This window comes from Mytilinidion resinicola, assembly GCF_010093595.1.
Source record: "Mytilinidion resinicola strain CBS 304.34 unplaced genomic scaffold BDZ99scaffold_8, whole genome shotgun sequence".
Lineage (NCBI taxonomy): Eukaryota > Fungi > Ascomycota > Dothideomycetes > Mytilinidiales > Mytilinidiaceae > Mytilinidion > Mytilinidion resinicola.
In genome coordinates, this window is record NW_022985444.1 from 573,859 (window position 1) to 586,867 (window position 13,009).

The 13,009-nt window shown below is 51.0% G+C and overlaps 7 protein-coding genes across 7 annotated transcripts; 2 read left to right on the forward strand and 5 right to left on the reverse strand.

Moving 5' to 3' along the window:
- Positions 1–1,058: 1,058 nt before the first annotated feature.
- On the reverse strand, positions 1,059–2,225 carry BDZ99DRAFT_487601 (uncharacterized protein; the record flags this gene model as incomplete). The annotated part of the gene is made up of 5 exons (XM_033722846.1): positions 1,059–1,153; positions 1,201–1,235; positions 1,312–1,871; positions 1,923–2,044; positions 2,096–2,225. The coding sequence occupies 5 exons, from the start codon at positions 2,223–2,225 to the stop codon at positions 1,059–1,061; spliced, it is 942 nt and encodes a 313-aa protein (XP_033577738.1).
- Positions 2,226–3,101: 876 nt separating this feature from the next.
- On the reverse strand, positions 3,102–5,310 carry BDZ99DRAFT_487602 (uncharacterized protein; the record flags this gene model as incomplete). The annotated part of the gene is made up of 6 exons (XM_033722847.1): positions 3,102–3,357; positions 3,412–3,749; positions 3,799–4,347; positions 4,515–4,697; positions 4,881–5,051; positions 5,104–5,310. The coding sequence occupies 6 exons, from the start codon at positions 5,308–5,310 to the stop codon at positions 3,102–3,104; spliced, it is 1,704 nt and encodes a 567-aa protein (XP_033577739.1).
- Positions 5,311–5,345: 35 nt separating this feature from the next.
- BDZ99DRAFT_462098 (uncharacterized protein) lies at positions 5,346–6,625 on the forward strand. Its single transcript, XM_033719761.1, has one exon. The coding sequence runs from the start codon at positions 5,482–5,484 to the stop codon at positions 6,316–6,318; it is 837 nt and encodes a 278-aa protein (XP_033577740.1). The 5' UTR covers positions 5,346–5,481; the 3' UTR covers positions 6,319–6,625.
- Positions 6,626–7,086: 461 nt separating this feature from the next.
- On the forward strand, positions 7,087–8,684 carry BDZ99DRAFT_462099 (uncharacterized protein). Its single transcript, XM_033719762.1, has one exon. It carries the CDS (start codon positions 7,219–7,221, stop codon positions 8,224–8,226), a length of 1,008 nt encoding a protein of 335 aa, XP_033577741.1. The 5' UTR covers positions 7,087–7,218; the 3' UTR covers positions 8,227–8,684.
- Positions 8,355–9,314, reverse strand: BDZ99DRAFT_288791 (uncharacterized protein). The gene has a single exon (XM_033714082.1). It carries the CDS (start codon positions 8,915–8,917, stop codon positions 8,483–8,485), a length of 435 nt encoding a protein of 144 aa, XP_033577742.1. The 5' UTR covers positions 8,918–9,314; the 3' UTR covers positions 8,355–8,482.
- Positions 9,315–9,522: 208 nt separating this feature from the next.
- BDZ99DRAFT_497738 (uncharacterized protein) lies at positions 9,523–10,683 on the reverse strand (the record flags this gene model as incomplete). The annotated part of the gene is made up of 2 exons (XM_033723540.1): positions 9,742–10,683; positions 9,523–9,680 (listed from the first exon to the last, which is right to left on the reverse strand). Coding segments are annotated over exons 1-2 (1,032 nt in total), but the record flags the coding sequence as incomplete, so codon positions are not given.
- Positions 10,684–11,454: 771 nt separating this feature from the next.
- Positions 11,455–12,864, reverse strand: BDZ99DRAFT_441360 (uncharacterized protein). The gene is made up of 2 exons (XM_033717764.1): positions 12,112–12,864; positions 11,455–11,952 (listed from the first exon to the last, which is right to left on the reverse strand). Exons 1-2 carry the CDS (start codon positions 12,674–12,676, stop codon positions 11,540–11,542), a joined length of 978 nt encoding a protein of 325 aa, XP_033577744.1. The 5' UTR covers positions 12,677–12,864; the 3' UTR covers positions 11,455–11,539.
- Positions 12,865–13,009: the final 145 nt, after the last annotated feature.

Sequence of the window (13,009 nt, forward strand, 5' to 3'; positions counted from 1 at the left end):
CTCACGATGTCCGCGATTCCCAGGGACCAGCAACAACGCGCTCTGGCCTCCGCAACCCCTCACTTGACCGGCGCATCCACTCCTCGACTGGCGACTCGCATAACGTGCTCGCAATGGCCACCGCTGAGTCAAGTAATGCGCTGCGTGACCTACGGGGGTTGTTCGAAACTGCGGGTCTGGGCATGGCGGAGCGCCTCATTCGGGGCGTCCTGTCCCCGCGTTCTGGACGATATCACGTAGGATCTGACTCGCGCCGCACATGCTCCAGCCACTTGACGACTCAACACACCTGAGCATCGTCATAAGGCATGGAAATGATCAACTGAAGAAAAGACGTTCCGGAATGATGGGTTTTGGTAGAACATTCGAAGGGCCTCTGTAGCGCTTACGGCATTGACAATTAGAAAACACTGTCGAAGTACTCCATGTTGAAAGTTTGAAGGGGTTCGGATACTTCCGATCCGACAACCTCAATTTGAGCAAGCAGAAGTGTCTAAGCGTTCCCCCAGTGTAACAGCTGTTGTTCCATTGATACCTTCTTGATGATCTACATCTTCTCCTACAGCGGCCATTTCACAGAACGGGCAGGACTGAGTCAATAGTGCGATGGACGAAAGGAGCTTGTGGTGTTGACGGAGGATGGGTTCCACGCGGTCACGTTGCAGAGTGGACGACCCTCTTAATAGGCTTTTCACATTAAGGACCGAAAACAGGCCGGGAAATGTTCAGTGGATTCAAAAATACAAAGATGAGATAGTGAAAGCCTTGACTGTCCGTAAGACTGCGCCAGAATAGCATTCATGGTTAGTCGTCTTCGTCTTTCTCCTCCTCCTCCTCCTCCTCCTCCTCCTCCTCCTCCTTTTCCTCCTCCTCCTACTCTTCTTCTTCTTCTTCTTCTTCTTCTCCTTCAGCTCCACCTGACGTAAAACCGAACGGCAACTTTGGCTTGCTGGCAGCCAAAAACTCCTTAGGAAAGTACTTCCGACATAACTTCGTCATACCCTCCATCACTCTGCTTTTGTTAGCTATTGACAAGGATGATGGCTCAGACATTGGACTCACACTTGACGTTGATTGCATCCAGGTATCAGGATTGCTGTTCTTAAATCAAACCGTAATGAGTATAGCAAGTTTCTATCGTCCCACTCTTCCTCTGGTAATGTTCAGCGAGTGCAAGGATTCCCCTCTATCAAAACATACCTGGCTCTAACACTGGGAAATTTCGCTTATAATTTCTCACATACACGTGCTTGCTCAAACGATGTCTTGGCGCCCTCCAATTCCCAATCTCATTCGTTGTGGGCATAGAACGATCCAGCATCGAAAACAAACGGTTCGCCTGTCTCCATATCGGTAGCGGTGTTCTCATCCCACAAATCGCCTTGCACCAAACAAGGCTTGATACTTCGACCATCCCTTTGGAGAGGTTCTAGAAGACGTGGGATGACCATTGTGACCGTAAGCTCGCACATTTGCTGGAATTCGGGCCATATCCCATTCTTTTCTTCATCCAACCTGATCATGTGCGCCAGTTGCTTTTGATACAGAACAGACCATGAACCTTCCCATATATTCGTTACCTGTGGAAGTTTTGCGTGGCAGGTTATTGTGTGGAAACCAAATTTCCCGGTCGGAGATACTGAACGTTTGTGCATATCTGCAAGGCGCGCTGTAAACTTGATGGGATCCGGAGGTTGCTCGCCGACCTCTCTAAACTGTGCTAAAAGGAAGTAGGTTTCTGGTCCATCTCTGCTGTACTTGCCCCATGCGTAGGGTTCCGGAGCGAATACTAGCGATACTGCGTTGATTGCTCGAAGGGACTCAAACTCGCCCTCAATCATTGATCGTCCTGTCTCACCAAGTGACATAGACTATAGGGCTGCGTGAGGGCAAAGTAAATTTTTCCACTGAGCTCTCGTTACCTTCAAGAAGTATTTCTTGTATTCCCCGTTTGGGAGTTGAGCAAAGATTTTGGCCGCGGTTCCCCATAGCGACATGCCGTACTTCCGGGCAGAGGTCACCACTCTCCCAGGAATTGGTAATGCTACGTTGGTCCATCAAATATTGTTGCCTCAATAGGAGTTTAGGTATCTACCTTTGGCAACTGCTTCATCAAGATCAATGGCACCTCCAAGGCGTGGCTTTGGCACAGCCTCGGCAGGCGCTTCCTCATCCCCGTGTCTGGAAACATCCACCTCCACGAGGGGCGCAACTAGATGGGACATGGTTTTTCCCTTAGTGGGTATAAGCGGTCAATTGTCGACAAAGAGAAGTAGGTTTGGTGAGTTGGAGATGCTTGCTGAACTCGCCTGACCTTGACTAGAATATGAGATAAATTATAAAAGAGTCATTGCCTTTATTATCCTCTGCGCACAGGGCTTGTTCCACATGACCACGAACTGTATCACTTGTACGCCCGATTGCGGCTTAGCTTGCATGTGCGTATACGTACTATGAAATAGCTTATGCGAGATTGACCGGTTCGCTGGGTGGGGGGGGCGTCTTGCTGATTTTACAAGTCGTGGCAAAGAAGTGTACAGTTCAGAAACTCAGCCTTGGAACCTCCAAAGCTTGAGAGTGAAGGGCCGCATCGCTCAACCCGATTACACTGATCCCGACGTTTGGGATTTCTGCTAACCTACGCAAGACAACAGAGCATGCCCAATAGAAATGGTACTGTGGTCATTTTGCGATGGTTATAATTATGTAAATACCTTTTCACCCATTGCTTAGATGCCTTATTATATGTCCTTTTTTGGGGAAAACCTGTAGCTCAGTTCTAGTCTGGCCTAGACTTAGTTGATGTAGAGAGTATTATTGTGGTCGGGGGAAACGAAGTCGCCCACACGTCTCATCCGAAATCCGGAATTTGATTCATGAACTCCATGATCGTCGATTCTGGCCTGTTCACTACATCAGTATAGCCTTTCGCGATCGAGTAAAACCACTCACAGCATATTATCAGCGCCTTCGAATTGCGTCGTATCCAGAGTAGGCCAGAGCAATGGATATAGCCCGTTCAGCTGTGTCTATGGCGATTCCTGTGTCGCATCCCAGCCATCCACGTCTGTGTTAGGCACTAGATATGCACCACATAGCGATCAAATAACGCCCAAGCAGCGTTGAGCGCTTGGATTGAGGTGCGCCATAGACTCGATCACGTGAATGGCCGTCGTGACTTGGGCAAGCCAGCTGCTGGCGGCTGGTGATTGAGGTTGATTCCGAAGACAAATGACAGGGGTGAGGACCGCCTGGAATAAGAAATACAGACCATACCAGCAAGCCATCATAGGCTTTTGTCCTTCGAACCACATGTTTGCGTTGAGGTCGATTGATTCTTGAGCGTTGTCGAGGCATCTTTGGATTGCTATCTCAGCATTCTAGTGGTCCTCGGGTTGGTTCATTCTGGACCGGTCAATATCTCGGGTGATCGTACGTCGCACTAAGAACGGCCGATACATCGGGATGCGGAAATTCCGGTATCGGCAGCGAAGTATTGTATGGACCAGAACATTGCGTGGAGTCTGAATGACATGCTCTTGATAATATTGCGGTAGAGACAGAAGCCATTGCTGGATGAGCGTATCATCCAACTCTAACATCTCAGTAGCCGAAGGATGTGGAGTTGAAATGATTCTAGCATATATTTGGCAAGTAGCGAGATGAAACGTGGATTGTGCTCGAAGGTGCGAATACACCATCGTTTCCTGAGCCGGTGGCGGCATGTTTCTGGTGCCTGCAGTAATGTCCTTTTGTTGGCATTAGCGATGAGAGATAGAAAGAGGCTAAGGGACTCACGCTATCATGCACATTAAGAGGTATCTCGGTCTCAATCCCGCCTTCCGGAAAGTCCAGCGGCCGTGAGAATGTGATTATGGCGCCAACATCGAAAATGTACAGGCCCCACCACACACGTCGCCTCATTTCCAGCATAAGCGGCATTGCGTCCCAATTCGGGAACTCCTTGTGAAGGCCAATACCCATAGCGATACGACGCACAAGGCCTGTGTAATTGTAGCCAGAGTTAGGCTTGTTTCTCTTTTGCAGGTAGTTTGAAATGAGGGTCAATCCTTGGACTATAGTAAGATTACTAGTTTCCAACATGTCGATAGACAAACGAGCTTTGGCAGCCTCGAAGAGTCCAAGATCAATGTCGGTCGGTTGCGTCGAGGCACAGTACGCGCCAATTGCAGCTACAACATACAGAAGAACTTGCCATGCATTAGTGGTCGGTCTCAGGATTACTTCCATGAATTGGGCACGAAGCGTCGCTTCATGAATAGTTGGATAAGATAAATGATAAAGGCGGAAATAAGCGTCGATAAATGGCTCAAGCTGGGATAGCGACTATATCGCTGTAGGTATCGTGGATGGATGTGATTCAATATTGTTGAAAGGCTAATCTGCCTCGTTCGGGGGCCGAGAATCTGTCAGTCGCAGAAGCGCGGCTCCAGAAGCAACTCCAAGGTATCCGCCCCATTAGAGTTGCTGGTTAGGCTTGCCATGCCATCGACGGATCGATCTCCATTTTGCCTTCCAGTGCGTTCATCCCAGTCAAAATCGCCCGACGCTGGCGTTGTCTCTAGAATTAGAGCCTGAGCTTTGGTCGACTCTGAAGACGGCGTCTGCCTTGAGGAAGATGGTCGGTGTCGTGCAATAGCACTACGAGTGCTCTGGTAGCTTCCAACATGGAAAGACTAGTCTTGATATAGCGATTCCTTTGGTCTTTGATGGCCGCCGAAGGCTGCAGTTTGTGAGGTTGTTGAGCCCGTGGGCAGGGCTTGTAGGGTTTGAAGGGTATGTTGTGGGTGGTTTGTAGGGGATGTGAGCTGCTCAAGTGTAGCATTGTCTTCGTGGGCACCATTGGAAGAGGCGGCTACATTGTTAGAAGAACCTCTTGAAAGGCTCTCCAATAATGCCTTCGTCCTCGCCAGTTCTCCCTCCACCTCAGTCAGGTGTCGCCGCGTAAGAGGGGTCTTGGTCTGCTTCTCGTATATGCATCGACGACGAAAATTTATGCAAAGGGAGCATAGGGGAATGGCGCGATTGCACTGTGCATGGTAAGTAGAGCTCCCTGGTAAGTGGGGTTACACGGAGAAGAACCTTTGACTTCCGCCTCCTGCATTCTCTGCATGCCAGTTCGGCAAATGCAGTCTCCTCAGAGGATTCAGCCTCAATCCATCTCGAAGTATCATCATTCAACGCTGCCATTAGGGTCGAGAAAAGCCATCGCGAGGGTAGAGGTAGCGGTCCACGAAGTACTATTAGGCGTTTCCTCGGCGTCGTTGCTCTCCTATAATTGGTGCGCATGGGGCTCTGGGTGTGTCCAGACTCTCAAACCTTGGAAAGCTGATGCCTGCAGGCATAGCCTCATAGCTTCAAGCCTTAAGGATGTTAAAAGCCTCACACGTCCCCTATCTCCTAGGATACTAAGTACATTCCACAAGCTTTGCAATCATCGCTATTCAACTCTTCACAGCAATGTCTTCCAGAGACTTTTCCTTGCTGTCCCTGTTCCATCGTCGCAAACCCAAGGTTCATAACCAAGTTAACCGGATTTCGACCCTCATTCTACCCACCCGAGCCCCCCCTCTGCTCACGCCCCCTCTGCTCGCCCTCCCACGCGAAATCCGCGACATGATATATGCCTACATTCTCCCGAGAAAGCGCCGATCGCCAATGTTACCCACCCCTCACACGGGCTTTACCTCCGTCTCCGCACCTTCGCCGCCGTTCTCCCTGCAGCTCACCTGTCGCCAGCTGCGTTCCGAGCTTATGGACGCCTTCTACTTGATTGCCGTATTCGAGGTCGGCAACCTAAATTCGCACTCGAGGAGGTGGCGTAATGATCCAGATTACGAGATTTTGGCTGCCTCGCCGCACTTAGCACGAATTCGCCACATCCGAGTACGAATATCACTAGATAGAATGAGCTTTAAGGCAGGTCACGCCCACGACGCCATGTTCCATGAGCTATCTTCAGAACAAAGCGTGGAGATGGTTTGTCAAAAGGCGGCGCAGTTGGCAAATGTTTTGCAGAACGGCGCAGAGAATTTGAGAAGCGTGACGGTGGATTGGTGGGACGATTTTGGGTATAGAGAAGTTGTGGAGAGGGGGAGGGTGTTTGAGCAATTTCGGTTCCTGGACGGGGTGAGGTGGAAAGCTGGGAATATATATGCGCTTAAGAGGGTCAAGAGGGACGTTGAGCATGAGGTAAGGAAGGGCTTGCAGGAACTAGATGAGGGCATGCTTCGTAATAGAAAGGGCGTGTCGGGAAGAATTGAGGGCATCAAGGAGGCGGACGACGATATGAGATGAGAAGGAACATGGCTAAAGACGCTTGGACAATGGACTGTACCTCTAATTACATATACCACGGACCACCTGCGTGTTATGCCTGCAGTGCCAGGCCAAATGCTTGGGCAAGAGGATATAGCACTGCTTGGGTGCCACTTTGGAAGCTAGATACTGCTGTCGGGAGGAGCCCTGTTGCCAGGAAGCCAGCCAGCCAAGAGGTAGCTCAGACACCGCTGCATGTGACGTCGCGTCTATATTCTTTAAAAAACCCATCGAGGTACCTCAAGCAGTGGTAAATGAAGGTGCACAGACTTATGGCCTGCCACTGTACTTTCACTCAAATGCATTCGTCTCCTAGCACCCACGTCACTGCTTGTTTCTTGGAATGGCTTACAAAGTGCGAGCGCGGGGTTTCCGTGTTCAGGAGTACTGAATGCGTCTAGTAAAGCAGGCCATTCTAACCCTCGCATGTACGTTGTTTCCAGGGAGTTCCACAATAGAAGCGGCTTTATAATATCCAGCGAGTCACGTGATCGGCTGCGTCATCGTTGGTGAGCAGCCGATGTTCGGGCTCCGATCTGCCGGCACGCCGGTGGTGCGAAACGCCGACAGCAACCCCGCGCCCGCCAGCTGGAGACAACTCCTCAGCCCATCACCAGCCAATGGTCTTTGTCATCCTCGGCGAAAGCCAGGAGCGAAGTAGAAAGAGCTCGCCAATAAGCGAAGGTGAAGTCGTAAGTCGTCACGCCAGCTGAGTATTTAATAGCCATCCCACCCCTCGTTCGAAGCCGTCAAATTCCTCAGCACTCATCCACACATCAATCCGTGGACTCTCATATCAAACGCATTATTTCTACCCTCAATCCCGTCCGCACTTCAAGATATCACACAAAGTCGTACTGCTACCCAAAAGAAGCAATCATGGTCGCCATCAAGGACATTCTAGCTTCGAACACCAATCTCTCCACCGCTCTCCCCTCGTCTCCCACGGCCGTCTTCGTTGGCGGCACAAATGGCATCGGGCTCGGCGCTCTGAAGGCCTTCACAAATCACACAACCACCCTCTCGCCGACCATCTACATCGTCGGCCGTTCCGTGACCTCCCTAAACACTCTCATCACCTCCCTCTCAGCTCTCAATCCTTCCGCCACCTTTATCCCAATCCAAGCCAAGGACCTCACCCTGGTCAAAGATGCAGCAGCCGCGGCCGCCGAGATCGCCTCCAAGATCGAGAAACTCGACCTCCTCATCATGAGCCCCGGCTTCGTCTCGCTACATCGCGAGAACACCCCCGAAGGCTTCGACACCACCCAGGCCATCCGCTTCTACTCTCGCATGCACTTCCTCACCACCCTCACACCAGCGCTCCGGAAATCGCCATCCCCACGGGTCGTGTCTGTTCTTGCGGGCGGGCAAGAAGGAGAGCTGTTCCCGGACGATCTGCTACTGGAGAAGAACTACTCCCTCATCAAAGCTGCGGGTCAAGCCACAAGCCTCATGACGCTTTTCTTTGAGGCATACAAGAATCAACCTGGGAACGAGAAGATTAGCCTTGTGCACCTGTACCCAGGCGCCGTCGGAGGCACGGGACTCACGATCAGAGGGCTTCCGGGCTTCGTGCAGTTTCTAGTGAATTGGACCGTTGTACCGCTCATGAAGTTGATCGGGCAAACCCCTAAAGAATCTGGTGAGCGGGTGCTCTATGCCGCTACAAGCGGGAAGTTTAGGAGAGCGCAAGCGGGCGAGGCTAGCGAAGGGGCGGAGCTGGAGAAGGGGACGGATGGGAAGGCTGGAAGCGGCGTTTTCCTCGTGCAAGGAGATTCGAGCGTCTTGACTGAGAACAAGGTGCTGAAAAAGTACAAGGACGAGGGGAAGGCAGATTTCGTATACAAGCACACGCTTGAGCAGTACGAGAGGCTCGGAGTATGATTTCGAGATGGGCATTCGAAACAGAGCGAACGTTTGAAGACACTAGCGGACTTTAATTTGGCCAGCGGCTAAAGGCACGTTTTGGTCAGGCGTCCTCGATCTCAAATGGGCCTTTTTCATCTCCTTTCTCAATACCTTTCATAATCCAACTTTAATGCTTAAATACGATACCTCAAAATTAATTCAAGTTCCTCCAAAGAACATCCACCCTGATCTCTATCCCCCACAGCACCTTCACACCCCTAAAACCCCTCCCTCAAAACCCCGGATCACTCACCCACTCATCCGCATACCCAGAATCATACGCACTATCCTCCTCATCCCCATCCCCCCAATCCCCCTCATCCGGCTCCTCCGGCTCCTCCACGCGCGGCCCGCATTGATAGATAGCCCGCGGCCGGTCCTCCCTCTGCGGCACGCGCCACAAATGCTCAAAAGGCGCAGCAACGAAATCCTCCACTCGCCGCGTGATTTCTTCCGGGACGCACCACAAAGGGACGATTCTATGGGCGTGGTGAGTACGTGGGTGGGAAACCGGGGGGGAGGAGGGCAAGGCTGACATGACCGCGGCGAGGAGTGTTGCTGTGATGACGAGGCAAGCTTCCTCCAGCCAGTCGACGCCGGCGAAACAGGAGAGGAAGGAGCTGTAGAGACAGGTGAGCAGTTTGGGGATGTATATGGGGTGATTCATGGCTGGTGTGTGTTTGGGGGTATTTCATTGTTGTATGGGTTTGGGGTAGGGGATGGATGCCTGGAGGGCAGGGGTGTTGGTGTGTTGGTATACCCCGCCGCACGCGCACGTGACGGGGTTTGCGTAGAGAGATGGGATAAAGGTGCAGATCTCATTAAAGTCGTGCGTGTAGCGAGAGAAGGTTATGTTGATTCGGTATGTCTTCAAACTTCTAATGATGCCCTTCGCGGCTGTGGCCTCAAGTCGCGTCTATCCGAGTTTTGAAGCGATCCCTAAATCTACCAATATATCTACGCTATCCTTGCTTCCCCTCTTCCATACCATTCTCCAACGTTGAAGAACAGTCTCAAACTAAACTCTAGTAGTCGCCCTTCCACTCGTTCTCAACCTCCACCTGCCACCACTTTGTATCGAACGACTCCATCTCCTCCACCCTCGGCCCGTCGTCCCGCTCGCTCCTCTTGAATCTCAGCTTCTGCGCCATCGGCCAGCTGTCCATCCTATCCCCGATATACAGACACTTGAATGTGAGTTCCAGCTCTTGAAGTCTCGCATTCGGATCGTTGACAAAGAACTGCTTGAACAATTTCGCGGCACGCTCTTGAGCAAGCCCGATACGTAAGGCAGGTGGGCTGACATCGCCTTCAAACGGGTCGTACTCGTATTTGACTGAGAACTCGTTGGCGGCGATCGGGATGTGGAGGGCGAGACGGAGGGTGTGGAGGTGGCTGAAGCGGGTGAGGACGGCGGTGGTGTCAGTGGGCTTGAGGGAGGGAATGAGCTTAGTAACAGAACTAGAATATAGGTTGGAGATAGCGTCTTACCCAGGTATGGTCTTCGCCGACGAGGCCGATATCGATGCCCAAATCTTGCAAGTTGGGAGCTTGCTCACGAAGCTGCTCTAGCTTTTCAGCTCCCCATACTACAGGTTGTTTGCGGCGGTATTCCTGATCCAGTGAAGTGAAGAACTGGAGCTTGCGGAGACTTTGGCTGTGTTTCAAGATTGCGTCAAAGAGGATACCTGCGTCGTTGTCATGATTGCTGATATGTAGCTCCTCCAAGGCATCGATAGCGTCGAAGAAACTAACGACGCATCCCGGATTATCGCCACAAGTGGGCGGGGCACCTTCCCATCTCTTTGGACCCTGTCGGAAGCTCGTGTGGAAGGACTTCAGGCCGGGTGTCTGGCCTTGGAACTCTTCGAAAAAGATTTGCGGACAGCCAAAACCGATATCTAGTCGGCGAATCTGGGTCCAATCCGTACTACTTCGGAAGATTTGGCAGTGCTCGCGGCTCCAGTTGTACTGCATCGGTAGGTGAAGCTCTTCTAGAGGGGGTAATTTGTCGCCCGGCTGGAGTAGCAAGTTTAGGGGATGAATGTTTTCTCGGCTTTGCGTGATGCCAATCTTGTAAGTCGACTTATTACGCTCTCGTTCAGGCCCAGGCGGGTACGTTGGTACACCAAGGTGGAAGCCCAGTTTGAGGATCCGGAGTCTTTGGCTCTTCAAAAGGACTTCTTTGAGCTTGGGTAGCTCTGAGTGTGCGACGTTACCGCTTCCCATATACATGTAGAAGACCTCGTATGTCAGCGAGTAAATTAGCGGGGATAACAGAAGACGCATATCCATGTTCATTTCCTGATCGTCGGCTTTGTCACGGCGTGTATTATTCACATGAAGCTTCACGTGAGGCCAGCACATTTCGAGCTTCGAGATGACAGCTTTTGGTATTGGTTTGTTGGCGTTCCAGTGGAAGTGTTGAAGGTGTTTGAAGGTGCCGATGATCTGCTCTATGGAAGCGGAATCGAAAGTGTCATATTTAGCGCTCCACTCGGCAATTGTTAGATCCCTAACGTGGAGGAAGAGATCATCATGTAGGATTCGTTGGATCAAGTTTTCAGTGCGTTCTAGTTGGCGCGGCCCCTCATCGCTCAGCTTGATTGAGTGCCAAATGAATCGATCTGTAAGCTTTTTGCATTGCTTCGATACGGAACGTAAGTTACTTAAAGAAGCCGGTGATTCGTCTTGTAGCTATCGCAGGTGGTCAATTGGAGACTCGAAAGAGTTGACCGTGCGGCTTACCTGCGAAATGACGATATTATGAACATCCTCGTTTAGATCGTTGAAATGCATCGTAAATGACTTTGCGACGGGGTAGACCGAAAGGTGATCGGGGAAATGTTTTACGTTATTCGGCTTTAAAAAACTTAGACAGACTCAACTATTGCAAGTATTGAGCAATGACACGGAATCAGATCGCTGAAGTAAACAAGGGAGATATGGTTGAGATGGGAATTCAATCAGTTGGCGGGAAGATTGTTGCCTACTTCTGACCTTGAGGAGTGGGCTATGCTGGCACCGCCACGGGAAAAAGCCGAAACATGCAAAACCTCGAACCTAGGGCGAGGCATGCATCGTTCAATCCTTCAAAAAGGTTCCCCTATCTAGGGAATTGCCCTAGAACCGTAATAACGTGGAGAGACTCTCAAAAATGGTTCATTTGACACTGCCGCTCACGTGACCTGTTTCGAAAGTCGTAATGATTGACTCAATTGAGTTATTGTGGTAGTGTCTACATTTGAATGATCTTTTCCATGCGCAAGATCCGCTTCAAGATGTGCGGCTATGTATGCGATAGGCGGCAACTCTGATGCTCACCCGACCCTCTCCCTGCCCTCACACAGTCCAGGCAGAGGCCGGTGGTATTGTTGATGGCATCGTCAATCTTCTCTTGTAGTATACGTTTGATGTCACTTACGACAGTATAGCCTTTGGTACAAATGCAGTAAACGCGATTAGTGCAAGTCGGAACAGGTGCGACAAGCTGCGAGACTTTCTGCTTGATCTCGGGCACCGGAATCTCATCTAGTTTCTTGGAAAGCGGCCAGAGGCCGACGGTCGACAGATTGTAGTAGAAAAGCCCAACAACTTGGCGGATACAGATGACGTTGGAGGCTGCTACGAACGGGGTGATAGTAGCATCGAATGCTCGTAACAGACTTTTGAGTAAATCGTTCCGTTTACTTTCGATCTCATCTGCAAGATTCGGAAGGTCTTAGCCTCTACAATATAGACCTACGTAGTCTTGGTCTGTGTCAAACTGTTTACCACCATTTGGAGTGCTCCAAGCATTCGCACACAAGTGTAGACAAATCTGTGTCCAGGCAACGTAGAAGGAGACGCTCGGCTGCTTACCAGTAAGACCATCTGGGAGCATTTCATATCCAGGAGAAGCATCGAATTTGAGCGGGCCGGGATGGTTATCCACCAAGGCTTTTGTAACTTTTGCGAACGCTTCTGGGAGGTCAAGACCGTATGTCACAAAAAGGAGCTTCTCGAATCCTTCGCTCCCTGCATGGGGAAGCCACTCTGCAGTCCAGAGAAGACCCCATGGCTTCACGGGCCCAGCGCAGTCGTACTTATCGCATAAGATAGCAAGTTCAGCCAAGGCGGCTATGTCGCGTTCCATTGGTATTGAACTGGTGCGAAAATGAAGGATATGGCAGAGTAAGGCCATAGCAGGTGGGTCGTCGTCCGGTAAAGGAATCACGCGCGGCGATTTAGAGGAAAGTCCCTCGCCTTCTGAAAAGCCATGTGTGAACATGGCGCTGAAGACGGAGGACGCGAGGCTGAGAACTTTCGAGGAAACAAGCAGATGTGCAGTCAGGTCTTCAGAACCAAGCTCAAACAAGACGTCCCCATTCTTGTCCATCACGGTGGTTCCAGGCGGGTGTCCATGGTTTTCGAGCCTCGTAGCCATCGTGATAGTGCCCAGTTTAGATGCTAGACTCAAGGGAGATAAAAGTTTGAGTGCGCTGACGTTTCGAAGACGTTTTATTGGGATTGAGTATCGACTCAACCTCGCAGTGACGACGCGTCTGTATAGATAGAAGAAGAAGCGCGAATTATACGGTTGTTGTAACCTTCAGCCTTCCAGCCTTCAGCAACGAGGTCATAACGTGTATAGCTTGGCAGAGGCGGAGGGCTGCATGAACGCGGGCCAATCACAATACATCATCTACAACAAGCAATCCGTTGTCACGACGATTTTCCTGACCTGTGGTGGAAACATGCTGGATATCTGGTCGTTGCT

Coding starts and splice junctions, on each gene's coding strand:
- BDZ99DRAFT_462098 (XM_033719761.1), top strand. CDS start 5,482: ATGTCTTCCAGAGACTTTTCCTTGCTGTCCCTGTTCCATCGTCGCAAA.
- BDZ99DRAFT_462099 (XM_033719762.1), top strand. CDS start 7,219: ATGGTCGCCATCAAGGACATTCTAGCTTCGAACACCAATCTCTCCACC.
- BDZ99DRAFT_288791 (XM_033714082.1), bottom strand. CDS start 8,917: ATGAATCACCCCATATACATCCCCAAACTGCTCACCTGTCTCTACAGC.
- BDZ99DRAFT_441360 (XM_033717764.1), bottom strand. CDS start 12,676: ATGGCTACGAGGCTCGAAAACCATGGACACCCGCCTGGAACCACCGTG. Junction 11,953..12,111: donor GCTCCCAGATGGTCTTACTG/GTAAGCAGCCGA, acceptor CGAATCTTGCAG/ATGAGATCGAAAGTAAACGG.